This window comes from Alnus glutinosa, chromosome 1 (assembly GCF_958979055.1).
Source record: "Alnus glutinosa chromosome 1, dhAlnGlut1.1, whole genome shotgun sequence".
In the NCBI taxonomy this organism is placed as follows: domain Eukaryota; kingdom Viridiplantae; phylum Streptophyta; class Magnoliopsida; order Fagales; family Betulaceae; genus Alnus; species Alnus glutinosa.
In genome coordinates this window covers 14,640,701-14,658,073 of record NC_084886.1, presented here as the reverse complement: position 1 = coordinate 14,658,073, position 17,373 = coordinate 14,640,701, and the positions used below count along the sequence as shown (strand labels likewise).

The window sequence follows — 17,373 nt, the reverse complement described above, 5'->3', positions numbered from 1 at the left end:
TTGTTGTTTTTAATGTTTTCCTGTTTCACTTGCTACGGTGGTTACTAGTGAAACCTTTTCATTCAAGTTATTGTAGAACTTTGTAGCATTTGATGGGGCACTATACATGCATAGCATAGTCTTGCAGAGCCAGTTGCATTTTTTATTTTATTTTTTTATTTTTATTTTTCTTTAAATTGATTAAGGGAAAAGGTTACATGAGAAGATCATTTCCACTTCTGATCCAAAAGGAAGAAAATGTGAACAATCCTATAAACAAAAAAGGGGTGTGCTCCCCGATTCAAAACAAACCAAAACAGTGCTAAAATAATTACAAATGATAAGACATTGGTCAAAAAAATGACACGGCCCTCTCAAGGGACCGTACAAGGCAGTTACATAAGCTAAAAAGGTACGTTCAAATTAAGACAAACATATTTATAACCTCAATTGGGAACAACAACAATCACCCGAAGGAGGCTGAAGCGGTAAAAGTATTGTTAAAGTTCGAATTTGGGATTGCAGAAAAAAGAGGCACCAACACAAATTCAAATACAAGAGTTTCTCCTAAAAGGACACAATAACCCAAGTAAAATAAAAGTACATAAAAGCAGCAAAAAAAAAAATCAAAAACACTGCAACAACAAGGACTGGTAGGGCGGAGAGCTCCGGCTCATGAGATCCACGTGCTGATGCAAGAGGTCCACCCGTCGGCGCATAGGAGTCACGCTCCAGTGCGTGGATGGCGACAGAAGACATGGCAGTAGTGTCGGAAAGCTGAATCATTGATGAGAGCGTTGGAGTGGTGCATGGAATGCTGGGACCAACAGAGGAATGTTGATCTAACTTTGAAAAAAAAACCAAATCTAAGAGTTTCGAAACCGGTCACAATGCAGGAGAGAAACCAACAAACATGGACGAGGAAGAAACCTGCACAGTGGAGAAGCGAAGACCCTGAGGTTTTATAGCCGGGCAGGATAAGTCGTACGAAACGACATATAAAACTTCATGAGAGGAGAAAAGGGCTAGAGAAACATTTAGGCTAAAAGCAACAAAAGCAAAAATAAAGAGATGAGGTCCTTCCCTTCTCCCTTAGCAGCTGAAAGGAATGAGGCGTGATTCACAAGGGATGGGAAACCGTCCCTCACCCGCCCTATTCATGAATTTTTTTTTTTTTTTTTTCAAAAAGTAACTTTTGATGTTACATCAAAAATTTCTTTTTGATTAAAAAATAATTTTTTAATTAAAAATGCCGGTTGGGGAACGGAAAAACATCCCCTACAAATTATTTCCGGAAAGGTAGACAAGCGAAAGGACGGGAGATCGGGAGCTGATACATGGGGGGCACTTTACTGTTCCCCAACCTCCCCTTTTTAATATAAAATTAAAAAATTAAAAAAAAAAAGTGTCATAGAAGACACTTTTTTATTTAAAAACCAAAAAGGGGAGGGCGGGGATGGTAAAGTATCCCCACAAATCATTTCCCTGGGGAGGAATGATACATATCATTCCATTGTCCTTCTTTTATCCTCCAAAAATTAATGTGGCTCTTGAAATCACCATTGAATTTATGGTAGATCATTATTGGATTTCGATCCAATGGTGATTTTAAGAGCCACATCAATTTTTGGGGTATAAAAAGAGGACAAAGGGATGATATGTAGCATTACTCTTCCCCGGAAGACCATGCGAAAAAAACTTTCGCTTAGACGGACGAGACCCGTCCAGAGTGCTAGCTAGTTCTTGTTTTGGTTCAATGGATAAATCATTAATGCATGTTAGAAAATATAAACGAAAGCAGAAAAACAAAATGCTCCTAAGGCGCGTTACAACGTCGCTTTTCTTAAGAAATTATTTGCCCCCACCAGAAAGGTATGCAAAAAGGTTACAGCAAATATTTCTCCATGATGCAATAGAGCTCAGAAACCTCTGTTTGTTTAATCTCGTTTTGCACTAACGAAAAATTAAACCCGAACACTTTCAGATTTTTCTATTATATCAAGAGACAAACAGAGACTTTTTAATTTTAAATGCAGAAGGTATCAGAAAAAGCATTGAAGATAAAAGAAATTTTATTATTTCTTTTATTAAACACTGTATAGCAGTTATTTCTGTATTTTTTCTGATAACTGGACAGCAGTTACTTCTGTATAATATTGAAATAACTGCTAATCCAACCGTCCATAACTGCTTAAGTAACAGTCATAAACTGCTGTTTTAACAGACACTTAAATCTGACCATTAGATCAAATAACTGTCTATGATTGATTAATAATAACCATTAGATCGTTATTAATTAATTTCAACCATTAGATCAAATGTGATTTGACCTTACAGTTTATTTATTTGATTGTCCAGTAAATCCAACCATTGGATTTACCTAAGAAGCATCCTATGGTTTAGATTAAACCACTAGATCGATTGATCAGGACCCATCCAAAATCGAAAGGTCATGATTAGATCGAGCCGAGCTCCGATACTTCGTGCCAAGTGCGCCATCAAAGCGCCACTAGCGCCCTACAGCCCACTGCCACACGCGAGCGTGTGCGTCCGGTGCTTCGCACCGTACTAGAGTATACACCCAAGCATTACTTTAAATGCTTAAAATGTGTTGGTCCTTATAAATACTAACTTCAGTTTCTCTTTTTTTCATATGGGACTATCTTCATTTAATGCTCTTTAACACCTTCCTTTTAAATCATTTTCCAAGACACAAAATAAATATATATACATATTAATTTTGAAAATACTTTAACAATGCAATGGTTCCTAGCTTGAGTTTAAACCCTCTTTTTTTTTTTTTGTCAGAGAAAACGGACACAATTTTCCTACAACATGCCACTCCGACATCTAATTCTTACGTTTTTATAGAGCATATGCGATTTCTTCTCACTCAAATCTAAAAACAGAACCAAAAAAAATTGAGTCAACTTTTCTTTTTCTTTTTAAGCGTTCAAATTAAAAAAAAAATAAATAAAAAAATAAAAAAATAAAAAAAGGGAGAAAATTGACACCCTTATTCAGATTTTAGTTAGAATGATCATCCCCATGCAGACCACATTTTCGGATACACCCTCAAGCAAATATAACAAAAATCAGCTATCACAGTCCTATCTATCTTTCCAGAACCCGGACCAGAGCGAGAATAATGACGATCACCGGCGCCGGAGAATCAGTGACCGGGAATTCCGTAAACTATGATCGTCTTCAAGAGTTAAAGTCCTTTGATGAATCCAAGGCAGGTGTCAAAGGCCTTGTGGATGCTGGTATTACCAAAATCCCGAGAATTTTCGTCCGACCGCCGGAAGATCTCGCAGGCGACGGCCACAATTCCGGGGAGCCAACCAATATCCAAATCACAATTCCGGTCATCGACCTTAGTGACATCGTCGGCAGGCGTGCCGATAAAGTTGCCGGTGTCCGGCGGGCCGCCGAGGAGGTGGGATTCTTTCAGGTGGTGAACCATGGAATAGCTGAAAAGGTGTTGGAGGACATGCTGAAGGCGGCGCGTGGGTTCCACGAGCTACCAAGGGAGGTGAAGGCTGATTATTATACTCGGGAGTTGATGAGGAAGGTGAAGTATGGAAGTAACTTTGATTTGTACGAATCAAGATTCGCTAATTGGAGGGATACTTTATTTTGTGTTATGGGTCCTGAGCCTCTTGACCCTCAAGAATTGCCTCTAGTCTGCAGGTACTCTTCTTTTATGGAGTCATAGTTCAATGACTATACCTGATCATAGTTTTATTTTAATCTCTTATTTCATTCTTGCATTACATATTCTGAATGGTTATTAACACTTGGATACTCTGGGAACATTAAAGGATACTTGTTTTCAGAGTTCTCGGAGCAGTCCAGTTTAAGAATCATGAATTCGTAGGATTGGAAGATAACAACTGAATTTTCTTCCTCCCAATAAATGTTTAATGGATAGAGATAAAGTGATTTTTCTTTTGAAAATTGACATAATGGTTGAATGAACACCAGGTTGTGTTTCTCATTAATTTTGTTAATTTAAGTCTCACATTCAATGGCGAACTTTTTTATTTGATATGGAATTGTGACAAAGTTAAGAGTGTAAAAGGAATATTTACAGATATTTTCTATTGGCAGTCTTACTTTTTCTTCATTTCCCATTTTATTGCTCCAGGTGTGTCACAAATTTTTTTTTTATTATGTCTGGAATTCGGTTACCACCCACATAATTTCAAATTAATCCACTTTCTTGCTTCTAATTGCAACTATGCTATTAAGGAGATATTGACAAACATTGAACATCTATAGAAGAAATGTCTATCTTGTTATTTTTATTATCATTCGTGTTAATACCGTACCTTTAGGAAGATTTCAATTGGTTTTATTGATCTTGAATCATTGTTTGATTTGCAGAGACATAACTATGGAGTATTCGAAGCAAGTCCGTAAGTTGGGGATCACATTGTTTGAATTGCTATCAGAAGCACTTGGGCTCAAACCTGACCACCTTATAGGCTTGGATTGTGCAAAGGGGCATCTACTTCTCAGCCACTACTATCCAGCATGCCCTGAGCCCAAAATGACATTGGGCACGACCAAACACTCAGATCCTGATTTTCTCACCATCTTACTTCAAGACCATATCGGTGGACTTCAAGTTCTTCATCAAAACCATTACATTGATGTTCCTCCTGTTCCTGGAGCTCTAGTTGTAAACGTTGGAGATCTCTTACAGGCAAGATTTTGACATATATATAGCTAAAATCAATAATGAACAATTGTTTGCTTAAATGCATGGAATTACATTATCCGCTAGCAACAAGACTTATTTTTGTCATGTCATTTCAAGATGCCTTCTCATTCATGTACATGTAGAGCACACATTGGACCATTCTCAGCTTCACATTCATATAAAAGCTACCATAACTTCATGAAAAATGGACCCTGTTCTGTTTCATTCCATCAGAAAATGATCTCTTGTCAAGCGTTTGATCTCGAGTTGTTGAATGTTATGTACCCTTAGAAGTAAAGGTAAAAGATAAGTTATTGCATGACTGCATGTGAGGATAAGAAGAGCTGTGAATGTGGCTAGGTAGTGAAGTGACCTGGTTTGCATCAAATAATTATCTTCTATTGTGTTATGTGTTGAAATTATATTAGGTACGTTTACAAGTCTAAGGGATAATAAGTTACCTTATGATAATGATAGGGTTGTAGTTCCATCTTTTTTATCATTGTAAGTTTATTTAAAGACCCGTCATGAATAAAGATCATGACATGAATTATTTTGGACAAACACTACATCTTTGTTTTGGGAGGTCCAGGTTTTCCTTGAAATAAACCTAACTCATGTTAAAATTCCCTACTGTTCCCTAACCTACTTTCTTAGTTTTCAAAATAGGAAACCAACAGAAGCAAGATCTTGTGTCCTTTCCTTTTTCACTTCCAAATCACCAGATCTGTTACGCGTGCACGTAATGTTGAACATGTGCACTCTAGATGACACTTTTGAGGCATTGTAGGCATATAATTATGAGGTTCCTTATTAGAGTTGTTGTTTGGCCAGTGCTCTAATGGTACCTTGACTTTGTTAAGCTGAGTTTTTCAGCATGCTTTATATGCTCTTCTAGGCGGATTTGTGGCCTTTGGTTAGAAGTGTTTATTTACCCTAAAAATTGAAAGTAGAAAGAAAAGCTCACTTGTTAAAATGATCACTATTTTGATGTGGAAAAAAGCTCTTGATGTCTCTTCTGTGATGGTGCAGTAACTTGTTAACTGTTGCATGTTCCCAGGGAAAAACTTCTGTGCTGCTACATGACTCATTAAGTATGTTTACAGCTACCATTGTTTAATCAGTACCACTCAACTATGTTATTATCATTCTTAATCATTGTTTCCATGAATGCACATGGCCATTGCTTGAGTTAAATTTCTCTCATAAATTTTGTTAACACCACTCAGCAATGTAATTATCTTTTTAAATCATCGTTTTCTTGCATGCGCATGGGAGTGATCTCCATGGTGTCTGAAGACTAAAAAACATGGAAACAAGATTACCAAAAAGGTAGGATATACAAATTGTTAACAAAGAAGGAGGCTGGTTCCTGTATTTAGCAGAATATATATCATTATATGATGAATAATTTGGTTATTTTGATTTTTATGCCTGGTAGCTGTTCAAGTTTATAGAACCAAAACTATAGGAGAAGAATTTGATTCGCAACTGCTTGTCAGCTGTTTAAAGGATTATTCTGTTGTATTTTTGCAGCTCATATCCAATAACAGATTTAAAAGTGTAGAGCACCAAGTGCTAGCAAACCACCTAGGACCAAGAGTATCTGTTGCATGCTTTTTCACTCCTCATCTTTACCCATCAACAATGATCTATGGCCCCATCAAGGAATTGCTGTCAGAAGATAGTCCCCCTGTATACAGAGAAACCTCAATGCGAGATTTCATTGCTTACTATGATGAGAAAGGACTTGACGGGAACTCTGCCCTAACACATTTCGAGTTGCAAAGAGGTAAACAAGGAAATAAGGGGATTTGAATTATGAGCTTTGGCTCTTAATTATGTATTTTATAAGAACCTAATTGACCAAAAAAAAAAATCATGTTAAATATACTTTTATTTGCTTTATTTATGTACAACAGAAAAATAAGTTGCATATGATACAAGATGCCCATGTTTCATTTCATGCTCTTTAAAATGCATAGATGTGTTTGACAGCTTCTTGTTTTCATTCCCGTTATGTTAGAGTGCAAAATAAATCAGGTACACCAGCACAAGTAATATAGTGAAAGCTAGCCCAATTACTAACCAAGACTTGTTGCTATACTGAAGCTTTCCTAATGGAGATGGGTTGTACATGACATCTACGCCGCTCCCTATCTTGATTGGCTATCTTCTCTTTCAATTTCAGAGTCCAAAAACCAGATTAAGTGCAATAATATCTGATCAATTAGGAAGGCCTCAAATGTCAGTTGTTCCTCAACTGGAACTGTGTCTTATTACGGCCAGGCCAAAAGAAAAAAAAAAAATAATAAAGAAAACATCTTGATTGGTGTTAATATTATCATTGATGCCAAAGTAGAGAAGATGCTTCAAATCATGATCCATCCAACAGCTGAACTCTGCATTCCACAATACCAGTTCAAGATGCCTACTTTGGTTCGGTCGTGTAGACCTCATGGCAACGAGGACAAACCCAATGCAAGTAGGTGATCACTATCTTTTAGAATAAGTGATTTTTTTTTTTTAAGTAAATAAGTGGTAATTTAATATGATATCATAAAAGTGGGTATGATTTCAATTGTTAACTCCATAATTTCTCTCTTATTTTAATTAAATATTATACGCATTGAGTCTTATTTGTTTAGGGTTAATTTGCATTTACGTGTAAGGAAACGTGTTATTCCAAGTATTTACTCATGAATCACTTAATGAAATGTTTGGCAACCGAGTGGAATAATTATTCCACTCGGGTTTTTTCTAAAACCCACCCACCCGCATAAAACCCGGATTTTGACCCGAATTTTGACCCGAGTTTTGAGAAAATTCAATGCTGTTTTTCAGATTAATGGTGGGACCCACACGCAGGAAAAGTTGACTAAAAAAACGCGTGGGTCCCACATTTAAATAATAAAATATTAATAATTTAAATTAAAAAAAAAAAAAAGAAATTAAAAAAAAAAACAGAGGGGTGGCAGCCACCCCCCTTGGGGGAGGCCGCGCGGCCTCCCCCGAGTACTGGGGGTGGCCGCGCGGCCTCCCCCGAGTACTGGGGGTGCCCGGCCACCCCCGACCCTTGGGGGTGGCCGCGCGGCCTCCCCCGAGTACTGGGGGTGGCCGCGCGGCCTCCCCCGACCACTGGGGGTGGCCGCGCGGCCACCCCGACCTCCATGGGGATGGCCGGGCCACCCCCAAAAGGGTGGCTGCCCCCCTTCCTTCATTTTTTTTTTTTTTTAATTTTTAATTTTGATTTCAATTATTTTTTTAAAAAAATATTATTTATTTTTTTAATTAAATAATCAATATATAATAAATTATTATTATTTAAATTATTATTTCACACAACTTTTTAAAATACCAATCATTATACACAACTTTTTAAACTTCCAATCATTTCTTACTATTAAAATATAATATTTTTCAATTTAAAAATTCAACACCCAAACACAATTTTTTACCTCGATATTTGTAAATAGAATTAGAATTCAATTTTAATTCTAAAAATTCAATACCCAAACGCACCTTTTGGATCAATTTTCATTTTATCCCCATTGTATTCATAGCATTTTGTGACACTCAACCTGTTCTAAAGAAAGTAAATGGTAAATCATACAATGAGGGTTACTATATTGGCTGTTTGGGCTTTGGTTCAATGGAGTTGCAGTGAGCATTTCTTCAGGCAGCTTATCTGCTGAACTGCCTCAAAAATCGTCATTTTTAATGGCCCTTCTCTTGGGCTATGTGCCAAGAAACTATTGATCCAAGTCTTTTCTTTTAGGTCCATTCCCAAATGTTAAGGTTGTATCTTGCATTGTGACATTTGTACTAGGATCTATGTTGGAGTGCCTTACTTTCTCCTTTTGTACTATCTTTTTATTGAAAAAAGTACATATATTCTCTTCAAACTATTACTATATTGTCAATGTGCCCACCAAACTACCAATTGTGTCAATGTCCCCCCTGAACTACCAAAAAATGTCAATGTCCTCCCTAAAGCCATCAAAAAGACAGATAATCCTTAAAAAGTTTTAATAAGACAAATATATCTTTTAAAAAATTAAAAATAAATAAATAAATTTGGGGTACCCGAAGCCACCCCATGGAGCATTTGGGAGTGGCTGGCCACCCCATGGCCATGGGAATGGCTCGCCACCCCTAGGCTGGCCAAAAGGGGGTGGTCGAGCCACCCCATGGCCAAATGGGAGTGGCTTTGGGGTGGCTTTAGCTACTCCCATTTAGCCACATGGGGGTGGCCGAACCACTCCTATGGGCCATGGGGATGATTCGCCACCCCAGGATGGCCGAATGGGGGTGGCCGAATTATTATTTTTTATTTTTTAGTCTTTCTTTTTTTTAAAAAAAATAATAATTTTTTTAGAGATATTTTCGAAAGAATTGGTTATATTTGGTTGGAGTGCATTACATTTTTTTTTTTTTCACTTTGAAGGCAAGGTTGAAAAGGCTGTAAAACATTGGAGGATAAAATATAGTTTTCTCTTTTATTTTGCTACGGAGACTTTTGGAATCTCCTCTTGCTCCTCATTGGAAACTGTGCAACACCTTCAACAGCTTCTTACCAATTATTGTTGCAGCTTTCAAGCGTGCCAATTTCTTGGCTTGCCTCTGAAACCGTATTGTGCAACATTTTTATTTTAAGCTTTTAGCCCAAAATACAAAAGAGTGAAAAGACTATGCTATTTTTTGGCCCATTTCTTAGTTATTGTTATTATTTTTATGCATTGTATTTTCGTTTGAGTTTGTTGCTATTGGGGAGTCGTCCCTTCTTTCTCTTTTTTGTTTTCTTTTTTTTTTTTTTTTAATTTCCTTGTAAGAAAAGTTGTTTGGCCCAATTTCAAATGCCAATGACATCAAACCGGAGGTGGTCTCCCAGCTAGCTTTGAGATATGATTTCTTGCAAACTTTTCAAACAACTATTCTATGTGGCAGGAAATCATAAAACGGTTGTGAATTTTTTTTTTAAAGAGCCTGTAATTCCCTATTACATAGGATATTTGTGTTTTTTGTTACGTGAAAAATTGGCAAGGAATCATATCTCGCTAGCTTTAGGTTTTTTTTTTTCTAAAAAAAAAAAAATGTAAAGTAAAAATTGTCGCGTGGGCAAAGATGGTCAGGAGTTGTGTCTTGGGGTGCCAATGTATCATATATCTTTTTTATTAATGCTATTAAAAAAGCATGTAAGAAGCATATGCTATTAAAATAACATGTGCTTCTTATATGCCAAAGAATACATGTCAATCTTGAAAAATGATAGATGTACAACACAGGTACAACAATTTTACAACACCCCCTCACATGGAGTAGGCCCCACACACTGGTATCCACCTCCATATGAGGAGGTGTTGTGAAGTTGTTGTACCTGTATAGTGTAGGAATCAATCCTCGTCAATCTTAGATATGATTTATATGAAATTTCCTACAAACTGGTTTGTAGGAAATTTCTGTCTTTTAATTTATTGCCAACCTGAGTTTGGTACCTCTCCCAATGCTATAGAAATTTTGTGTAACATATGGTAAGCTTTCTTTATATGCTATGATTCATCAAAGCAAGTTATGTCTTAATCTGATGACAAAGATTCAGAGAAGGTTACATGGGTAAACATGTGATTAATCGGACAAAGTCTCCCAATGCAATGCAATGATTCAATTTGACAATTTTCTTTCAACTAAATTTATAAAATTATTATATATATATTTTTTTGAAGAAATACATTTTTTTTTTTAAGTTACTAAAAAAACATGTTTTTCTTACCAGCTATTAACAAAAATATATGTACTTACATGTAATAACACATAATAATTTTATAGATCAAGTTTTTTGTTTTTTTTTTGTTTTTTTTTTTTTGAAGAATATATTTGAGATTTTGAGTTGCAACAAGACGAAACAGAATATGCATTTTTGGCATCACGACGCGCCACACCACGCCACATGCTAATGGTTGTGTTTCCACTCCTATTAGTAAAATAAGAGCTTCAATGTACTACTTAGAGCATCTCCAGTGGTTAGAATTAAAATAGCTACTCAAAAAGTATCAATTTCTACTTTAACTACTGTTTTTCTTATACTCTCTAACAGATTTACTATTCAACTCTCTACTTACATTTAAATATTATTTCCTATTCTTTTTTTTATTATATTTTTTTTTTATTCTTTTCTTCTCCTCATTTTCCCTTCTGTCCAATCTCTCTTTCTTGTTCTTCCTTTCTCTTTTCGTCTAAAACACACCGAGAGAGAGATCGAGGGATTTAGGGAGAGACCCATGAGAGGAGAGCCGGAGATGGAGAGGCCGAGACTGATCCGAGAGAGAACCGCTGAACTCGACGAACCCAGACGAAACCCATCAACTCGATCCTCCATAAGTTGAGCTCCAGTGGCCTAAGACGAGTTCCGGTTGAGCTAGGCGCAGATCCGGCAGAGTCAGAGGTGATTTCCGGTGATTATGAGCGATTTTCGAGAGAGAACCGCTAAACTCAACGAACCCAGACGAAACCCATCAACCTGATCCTCCATGAGTCGAGCTCCGGTGGCCTGAGACGAGTTCCGGTTGAGCTCGGGGCGGATCCGGCAAAGTCAGAGGTGATTTCCAGTGATTATGAACGATTTCCGAGAGAGAACCGTTGAACTCGACGAACCCAAAATTAACCCATCAACCCGAACCTCCATGAGTCAAGCTCCGGTGGCCTGAGACGAGTTCCAGTTGACCTAGGCGCAGATCCGGTAGATTCAGAGGTGATTTCCGGTGATTATGAGCGATTTCCGGTGACTGGTAAAATAGGTTGATTTTGGTTGATGATTTTTAGTTGAACCCATCTGATTTTTAAGCTTGAATGTGTCTCCCCTGTTTCGGTTATGTGTATCACGGCTAAAGCTATATTTATGGTTGATTTTGATGATTTTGGTTGGTTGTTCATGGTCGATTTTGGTTGGTTGTTCATGGCAGGTAGAGAAGGACGGAGAGGGGGAGAGAAAAAAATATTGTTAAAAAATATGTAAACAGATGAATAATGAATAGCCAGTGTTGGCTATTCACTGTTCACTGTTAAGGAAAAAAGGTTAAAGAAGCTAATCTGCTGGATTGAAAAAAAGAGTAAAAAAAAAAGTCAAATTTGACTATTTTGGCTAAAATAGCAACTCTGTTGAAGATGCTCTTATAATTTCATAATTTCTGTGATCACCTCCAATAGTAATACTCAAAATATCTATTGAAAAGGTATACCTTTACTTTAATTATTGTTTTTTCTATACCATCTCCAATAGATTTTTATATTCTATTCTTTACTTGCTTTTAAATTTTATTTCTCTTTTTTTTTTTTATTATTATTATTATATTTTTACCAACACTCAATCAAAGAAAAAATATTGGATTTTCACATTAACGGAGTCACCTACAATGAATTTCACATTCTTTTGACAAGTGAAGTATCATAAAAAAATTTTAAAAAAAATAATAAAAAAAAAAAACCCAAAAAACAAATTTGACTATTATAAGTTATTTGCCTATTTCAGTTCATCTCAACATTATTTGGATCAAGATCCACTAAAATTTCAAAGAAATTGTATATTTTCAAATTATGCAATTTGAGCCATTTTTAGGCCTCGAAGCGCTTGAAAAAAAAAAGGTTTCTAGTAAAAATGTGGCATGTTACATTTGAGAATTAATTATATTTTTACCAAGTTCTTGCTCTATGTTATAAAAAAGTTTTGAGCAAAAAACTGTCTTTTAATTTTATGAATGAAAAACGTATTTGTAATAGTGAAAAAGAAGCATTTTGGAAGGAACCACTACATTGGTCATGGCGGGACCAGAGACTCAACAAGGAGGTCAAATAGAAGGAAATAAGGATGTTTGATTTTATATTGGAAAGTGATGCACTGCAAATAGTCAAAGCGATTACCACAGATCTTTCAACTTTAAGCAGGTTTAGACATTTCAACGAGAGAATCAAAAAAGAAGTATTGTCACTCCGGTCATTTAGCGTGGTACATACGAGGAGAGAAGCTAATTCAGCGGTGCACGCTCTAGCCAAAGCAGCTTCTGCTAAAGTCACTGATTCTATCTGGTTGGAAGAAGTCACACCTTTCATTTATAATATTGTTTGTAGAGAATCTGTTGTCCCAACCTTTTAACCCAATGGGGTTTATTAATATTATTATTATTATTATTAAGGAGAAGTGATTTTTTTGTTAGTGGGTGTGCCTGTGTCATTTTTCAAGCGCTTTGATGCCTAAAAATAGTCAAAATTGTATAATTTAAGAATCTACAATTTCTTTGAAAGAGTAAGAGATTCCCAATCGACATTATTTTGGATTAGGATTCTCTTAAATTATCTGCCCGAATTTGAAAGAATTCGGGCAGGTGATTGTGAGAGACCACTTATGGAAAACACCTGATCAAATAAGTGGTTGGGTAGCCCAATTTTTATTTGATCAGGTGGGTCTTATAAGTGATAGGGTTAGCAATTCGGGTTGCCGTGTTGGGTTCAGGTCGACCCGGTCAACCCGTTTTGCCCAACCCGAACCCGACACGACTGGCTAAACGGGTTGGGCAGGTCAACCCGTTTAACTAATCGCATCACAAAAGGGTTAACCTGTTTATAACCCGAACCCGTTTAGCTTAAACCCAAACCCTATAGCTTTGTGTCATGTTTGTATTGGATTTGCGAATTGTGTCAATTGTCAACCCTAATAAGTGGTCTCTCACAATCACCTACCCATAACCCGAATTCTCTTAAATTCGGACAGATAAAAACTCTAAACCCTTAAAAACCATGCAACATACGCCGCATTCATCCATTGTTTTTTAAAGTTTTTTTTTATTCTTTTTTTTTTTGGTGTAATTATATTGAAACAAAGAAACCAGCTACTAACAAGCTTAATAATAGAAATAAAACATAAAACAACCAATAGCTAACAACTACCAATTTATCAACCTAATAGGGGTGGGTCTTTCCCACTTACAATAGGGTTGGGGGAGGGGGGGGGGGGGGAGCAGTGGGAATGCAGCCAGTAAAAGATTTGAGTGCAACCCAATGTGCTATTAAATGAGCACAGAAGTTTGCACTTCTATTGATTTTTCTAGCACCCCAGGAGATGGAGACTGAAATAGAGTTAATGATATCAAAAATAACAGATGAGATGCGCCAATCAAGCTGATTCTAGGGATGTTGCAGAGATAGAATAACAACTTGAGAGTCACCCTCAATGATAAAATTCTCAAGATTAAGAGAGATGGCAAGAGAATCTGATAAGCGTGCAACTAAGGCTTCGCCATAATTTGGCAAACAATGAGGACTGATTTGGGAGATCATACTAATGATATGACTTCGATGATTGCAACAAACCGCTGCTTGTGCTGAAAAGGTATCTCGGTTTATAGGGTCAAAATTGATTTTGTAGCCAGGGCTTGTAGGAGGTAGCTAGTGTTCCATTGGAGATGATATGTTATGCCAAGCAGCAAAATGTTCTAGAGAAATCTTGTTGATATGCTGAGAGACTTGAATAGCATCAAAAGGAAGAGCATCATGAAAGGCCTTGTTGCAATAATGCCACAGAAGATCACACAACATAGTTGCAAAGATTTGAAACTTGTGGTGATCATTTATGGGAATGCCAAGAGAAATTGGGGAGATAATTAGTTTGACCCAGTCTATCATATTAGCGAGACAGCTTGATATTGTACAACATTCTATCGTTTCTAACAAATCTTTTCAAGCGGAAGTATCACTGAAACAAGACTTGGCTGAGCTCTTCTACAAGAAGAAACTCTATGGAAAAATAAATACAGAGAAGCCTGGCTTACTTGCAAGGACTTGAATGCTAAATTATTCCATACTTCCACTCTAATAAAACGGAGAAGAAACAATATCTCCTCTCTTAAGCTCCCCTATGGAGCCTGGACCTCTGATCGTGCTACAATTGGAAGTTGCTTTACAAATCACTTTAGCTCCTTGTTCTCCACTTCCTCGCTTGTTATTAATGATGATTTGCTGAATTTATTTGATAGCTCTATTTCTACTATAGAGAACTTGGCTCTTTGTGCCATTCCATCATAATATGAAATTTTCACAATCCTTTCGAGCATTGGATCTACTAAAGCACTGAGGTTGAATGCCTTCACAACTCTTTTTTATAAGAAATATTGGGATATCGTAAAGCATGTAGTTCTACAATGTGTCTAGGATTTATTTGAGACAAACCATGTTCTGAAAGAGCAAAATCGCACCTTTATTGTTCTGGTTCCTAAGCAATTGGGTCCTTTCTCTGTTAGCCATTTCCGACTAATCAGCATGTGCAACATTATCTACAAGATTATTTCAAAAATCCTAGCTAATCGTTTCAAAGGTTTGCTTCACCTTTTTATCTCTCCATATCAATCTACTTTTGTTCCTTTTAGAAGTATTCAAGATAATTCTATTATGACACACAAATTACTTCATGCAATCAAATCAAAAAAATGTTGTGGAGGTCTTATGGCTGTCAAGATTGACATGGAAAAAGCCTTTGATTGTATGAAATGATCCTTTCTTTTAGCCGTCTTGAGTAAACTAGGCTTCCATCCTACATGGATTAACTAGATTCGGGTTTGTATCACTTCTCCGTCCTTCTCTATCTTAATTAATGGCAGCTCATTTGGGTTAATTACTCAAGGAGACCCTTTGTCTCCATTTTTATTTATCCTTGGTACGAAGGTTATGTCTTGACTTCTTCATTAACAGAATCTCGTGGACTTCTAAAGGGCATTAAAATTGCTCGGAACCGCTCTCCAATAAATTGCACATCTTCTATTTACTGATGATCTTATTATTTTTGCTAAGGCCACCTCTACTAAAACTTATGCTATTAAGTCATGTCTAGACCCTTATTGTAGCTAGTCTGGGCAAGCAATGAGTGATTCCAAATCCTTTATTCTATTCAACAAAAATTTCACGTCCCAACTATCTCTAGCATCACAGGCATCATTCCATACCAGCCATCATCTTCTGCTCCTTATCATCTTGGACTTCCTCTTATTATTGGCAGATCAAAAAATGAAGCATTTCAACCTATCCTGAATAAGGCTGCCACCATTCCTTCTTATACCTTGAGTTCCTTCCTTCTCTCAGACATAATTTAGGGATAATTACACCGTTGGTCCCTGTGGTATGTCATAATTATTTTTCTACTCCCTATGGTTTAAAAAGTTCATGGGAGGTCCCTGTGCTATGCAATAATTACAAATCGATCCCTAGCGTCAAATTCTGTTAAATTTTTTAACAGATTCCGTCAAATGCCACCCCAGCACCACGTGTCGCCAATAAGATGGCGACACGTGTCCATCTTAATAAGAATATAAATTTATTAAAAAATAAATAAATAAACTTATTTTTTTAAAAAAAATTAAAATTAAAAAAAAACAAAAAAAAAAAAAAAAAAAAAGCAGCAAAGGGTGGCTGGGCCACCCCTACCCCCAGCCAATGGGGGTGGCCGTGCGCCACCCCAAATTTATATTTTTTATTAGGGATAATTGCACCGTTGGTCCCTGTGGTATACCATAATTATTTTTCACTCCCTATGGTTTAAAAAGTTCATGGGAGGTCCTCGTGATATGCAATAATTACAAATTGATCCCTGGCGTCAAATTCTGTTAAATTTTTTAACAGATTCCGTCAAATGCCACGTCAGCGACACGTGTCGCCAATAAGATGGCGACACGTGTCCACCGTAATAAAAAAAATATAAATTTTATTAAAAAAATAAAAATACTTATTTTTAAAAAAATAATAAAAAAAAAAATTCAAAAAAAAAAAAAAACTGAAGGGGCCGGCCACCCCTTTGGGGGTGGCCTGGCCGCCCCCAGCCACTGCGCGGCCACCCCCATTGGCCGCAGGGGGTGGCGCGCGACCACCCCCATTGGCCGCAGGGGGTTGCGTGCGGCCACCCCTGGAAGATCCAGGGGTGGCCATCGGGCCACCCCCGGCCACTCGGGGTGGCCGTGCGCCACCCCAGAGTTGTCTGGGGGTGGCGCGCGGCCACCCCCAGTGGCCACCCCCTGTGGCTTGGGGGTGGCCGCGCGCCACCCCCGGCCACTGGGGGTGGCCACGCGCCACCCCTGCGGCCACCCCCAGTGGCTGGGGGCGGCCCCTTCAGTTTTTTTTTTTTTTGAATTTTTTTTTTTTAAAATAAGTATTTTTATTTTTTTAAAAAAATTTATATTTTTTTATTTCGGTGGACACGTGTCGCCATCTTATTGGCGACACGTGTCGCTGACGTGGCATTTGACGGAATCTGTTAAAAAATTTAACAGAATTTGACGTCAAAAATCGATTTGTAATTATTGCATATCACGAGGACCTCTCATGAACTTTTTAAACCATAGGAAGTGAAAAATAATTATGGTATACCACAGGGACTAACGGTGTAATTATCCCTTTTTATTAAGATTGACACGTGTCGCCATCTTATTGGCGACACGTGGTGTTAACGTGGCATTTGATGGAATCTGTTAAAAAATTTAACAAAATTTAACACTAAACATCAATTACACGGTATTATATAAATTATTTAAAGATTTTTGGTAGAGTTTCTCCTAAATAAATCAAAGGAATTTATGCCTCAAGTCCAAGCTCAATGTGTACGGCCCGCAGTTGGGCTGCTTCTCAAAAAGTAGAAGACTAGGAGGTAGGAAAAA

The 17,373-nt window shown here is 37.2% G+C and overlaps 1 protein-coding gene across 1 annotated transcript; it reads left to right on the top strand.

The window, feature by feature from the left end:
- The first annotated feature begins 3,017 nt into the window (after window positions 1-3,017).
- On the top strand, window positions 3,018-6,648 carry LOC133873982 (1-aminocyclopropane-1-carboxylate oxidase homolog 1-like). The gene is made up of 3 exons (XM_062311798.1): window positions 3,018-3,672; window positions 4,369-4,690; window positions 6,224-6,648. Exons 1-3 carry the CDS (start codon window positions 3,128-3,130, stop codon window positions 6,503-6,505), a joined length of 1,149 nt encoding a protein of 382 aa, XP_062167782.1. The 5' UTR covers window positions 3,018-3,127; the 3' UTR covers window positions 6,506-6,648.
- The last annotated feature ends 10,725 nt before the right edge of the window (window positions 6,649-17,373 follow it).

Coding starts and splice junctions, on each gene's coding strand:
- LOC133873982 (XM_062311798.1), top strand. CDS start 3,128: ATGACGATCACCGGCGCCGGAGAATCAGTGACCGGGAATTCCGTAAAC. Junction 3,673..4,368: donor GAATTGCCTCTAGTCTGCAG/GTACTCTTCTTT, acceptor TTTGATTTGCAG/AGACATAACTATGGAGTATT. Junction 4,691..6,223: donor ACGTTGGAGATCTCTTACAG/GCAAGATTTTGA, acceptor GTATTTTTGCAG/CTCATATCCAATAACAGATT.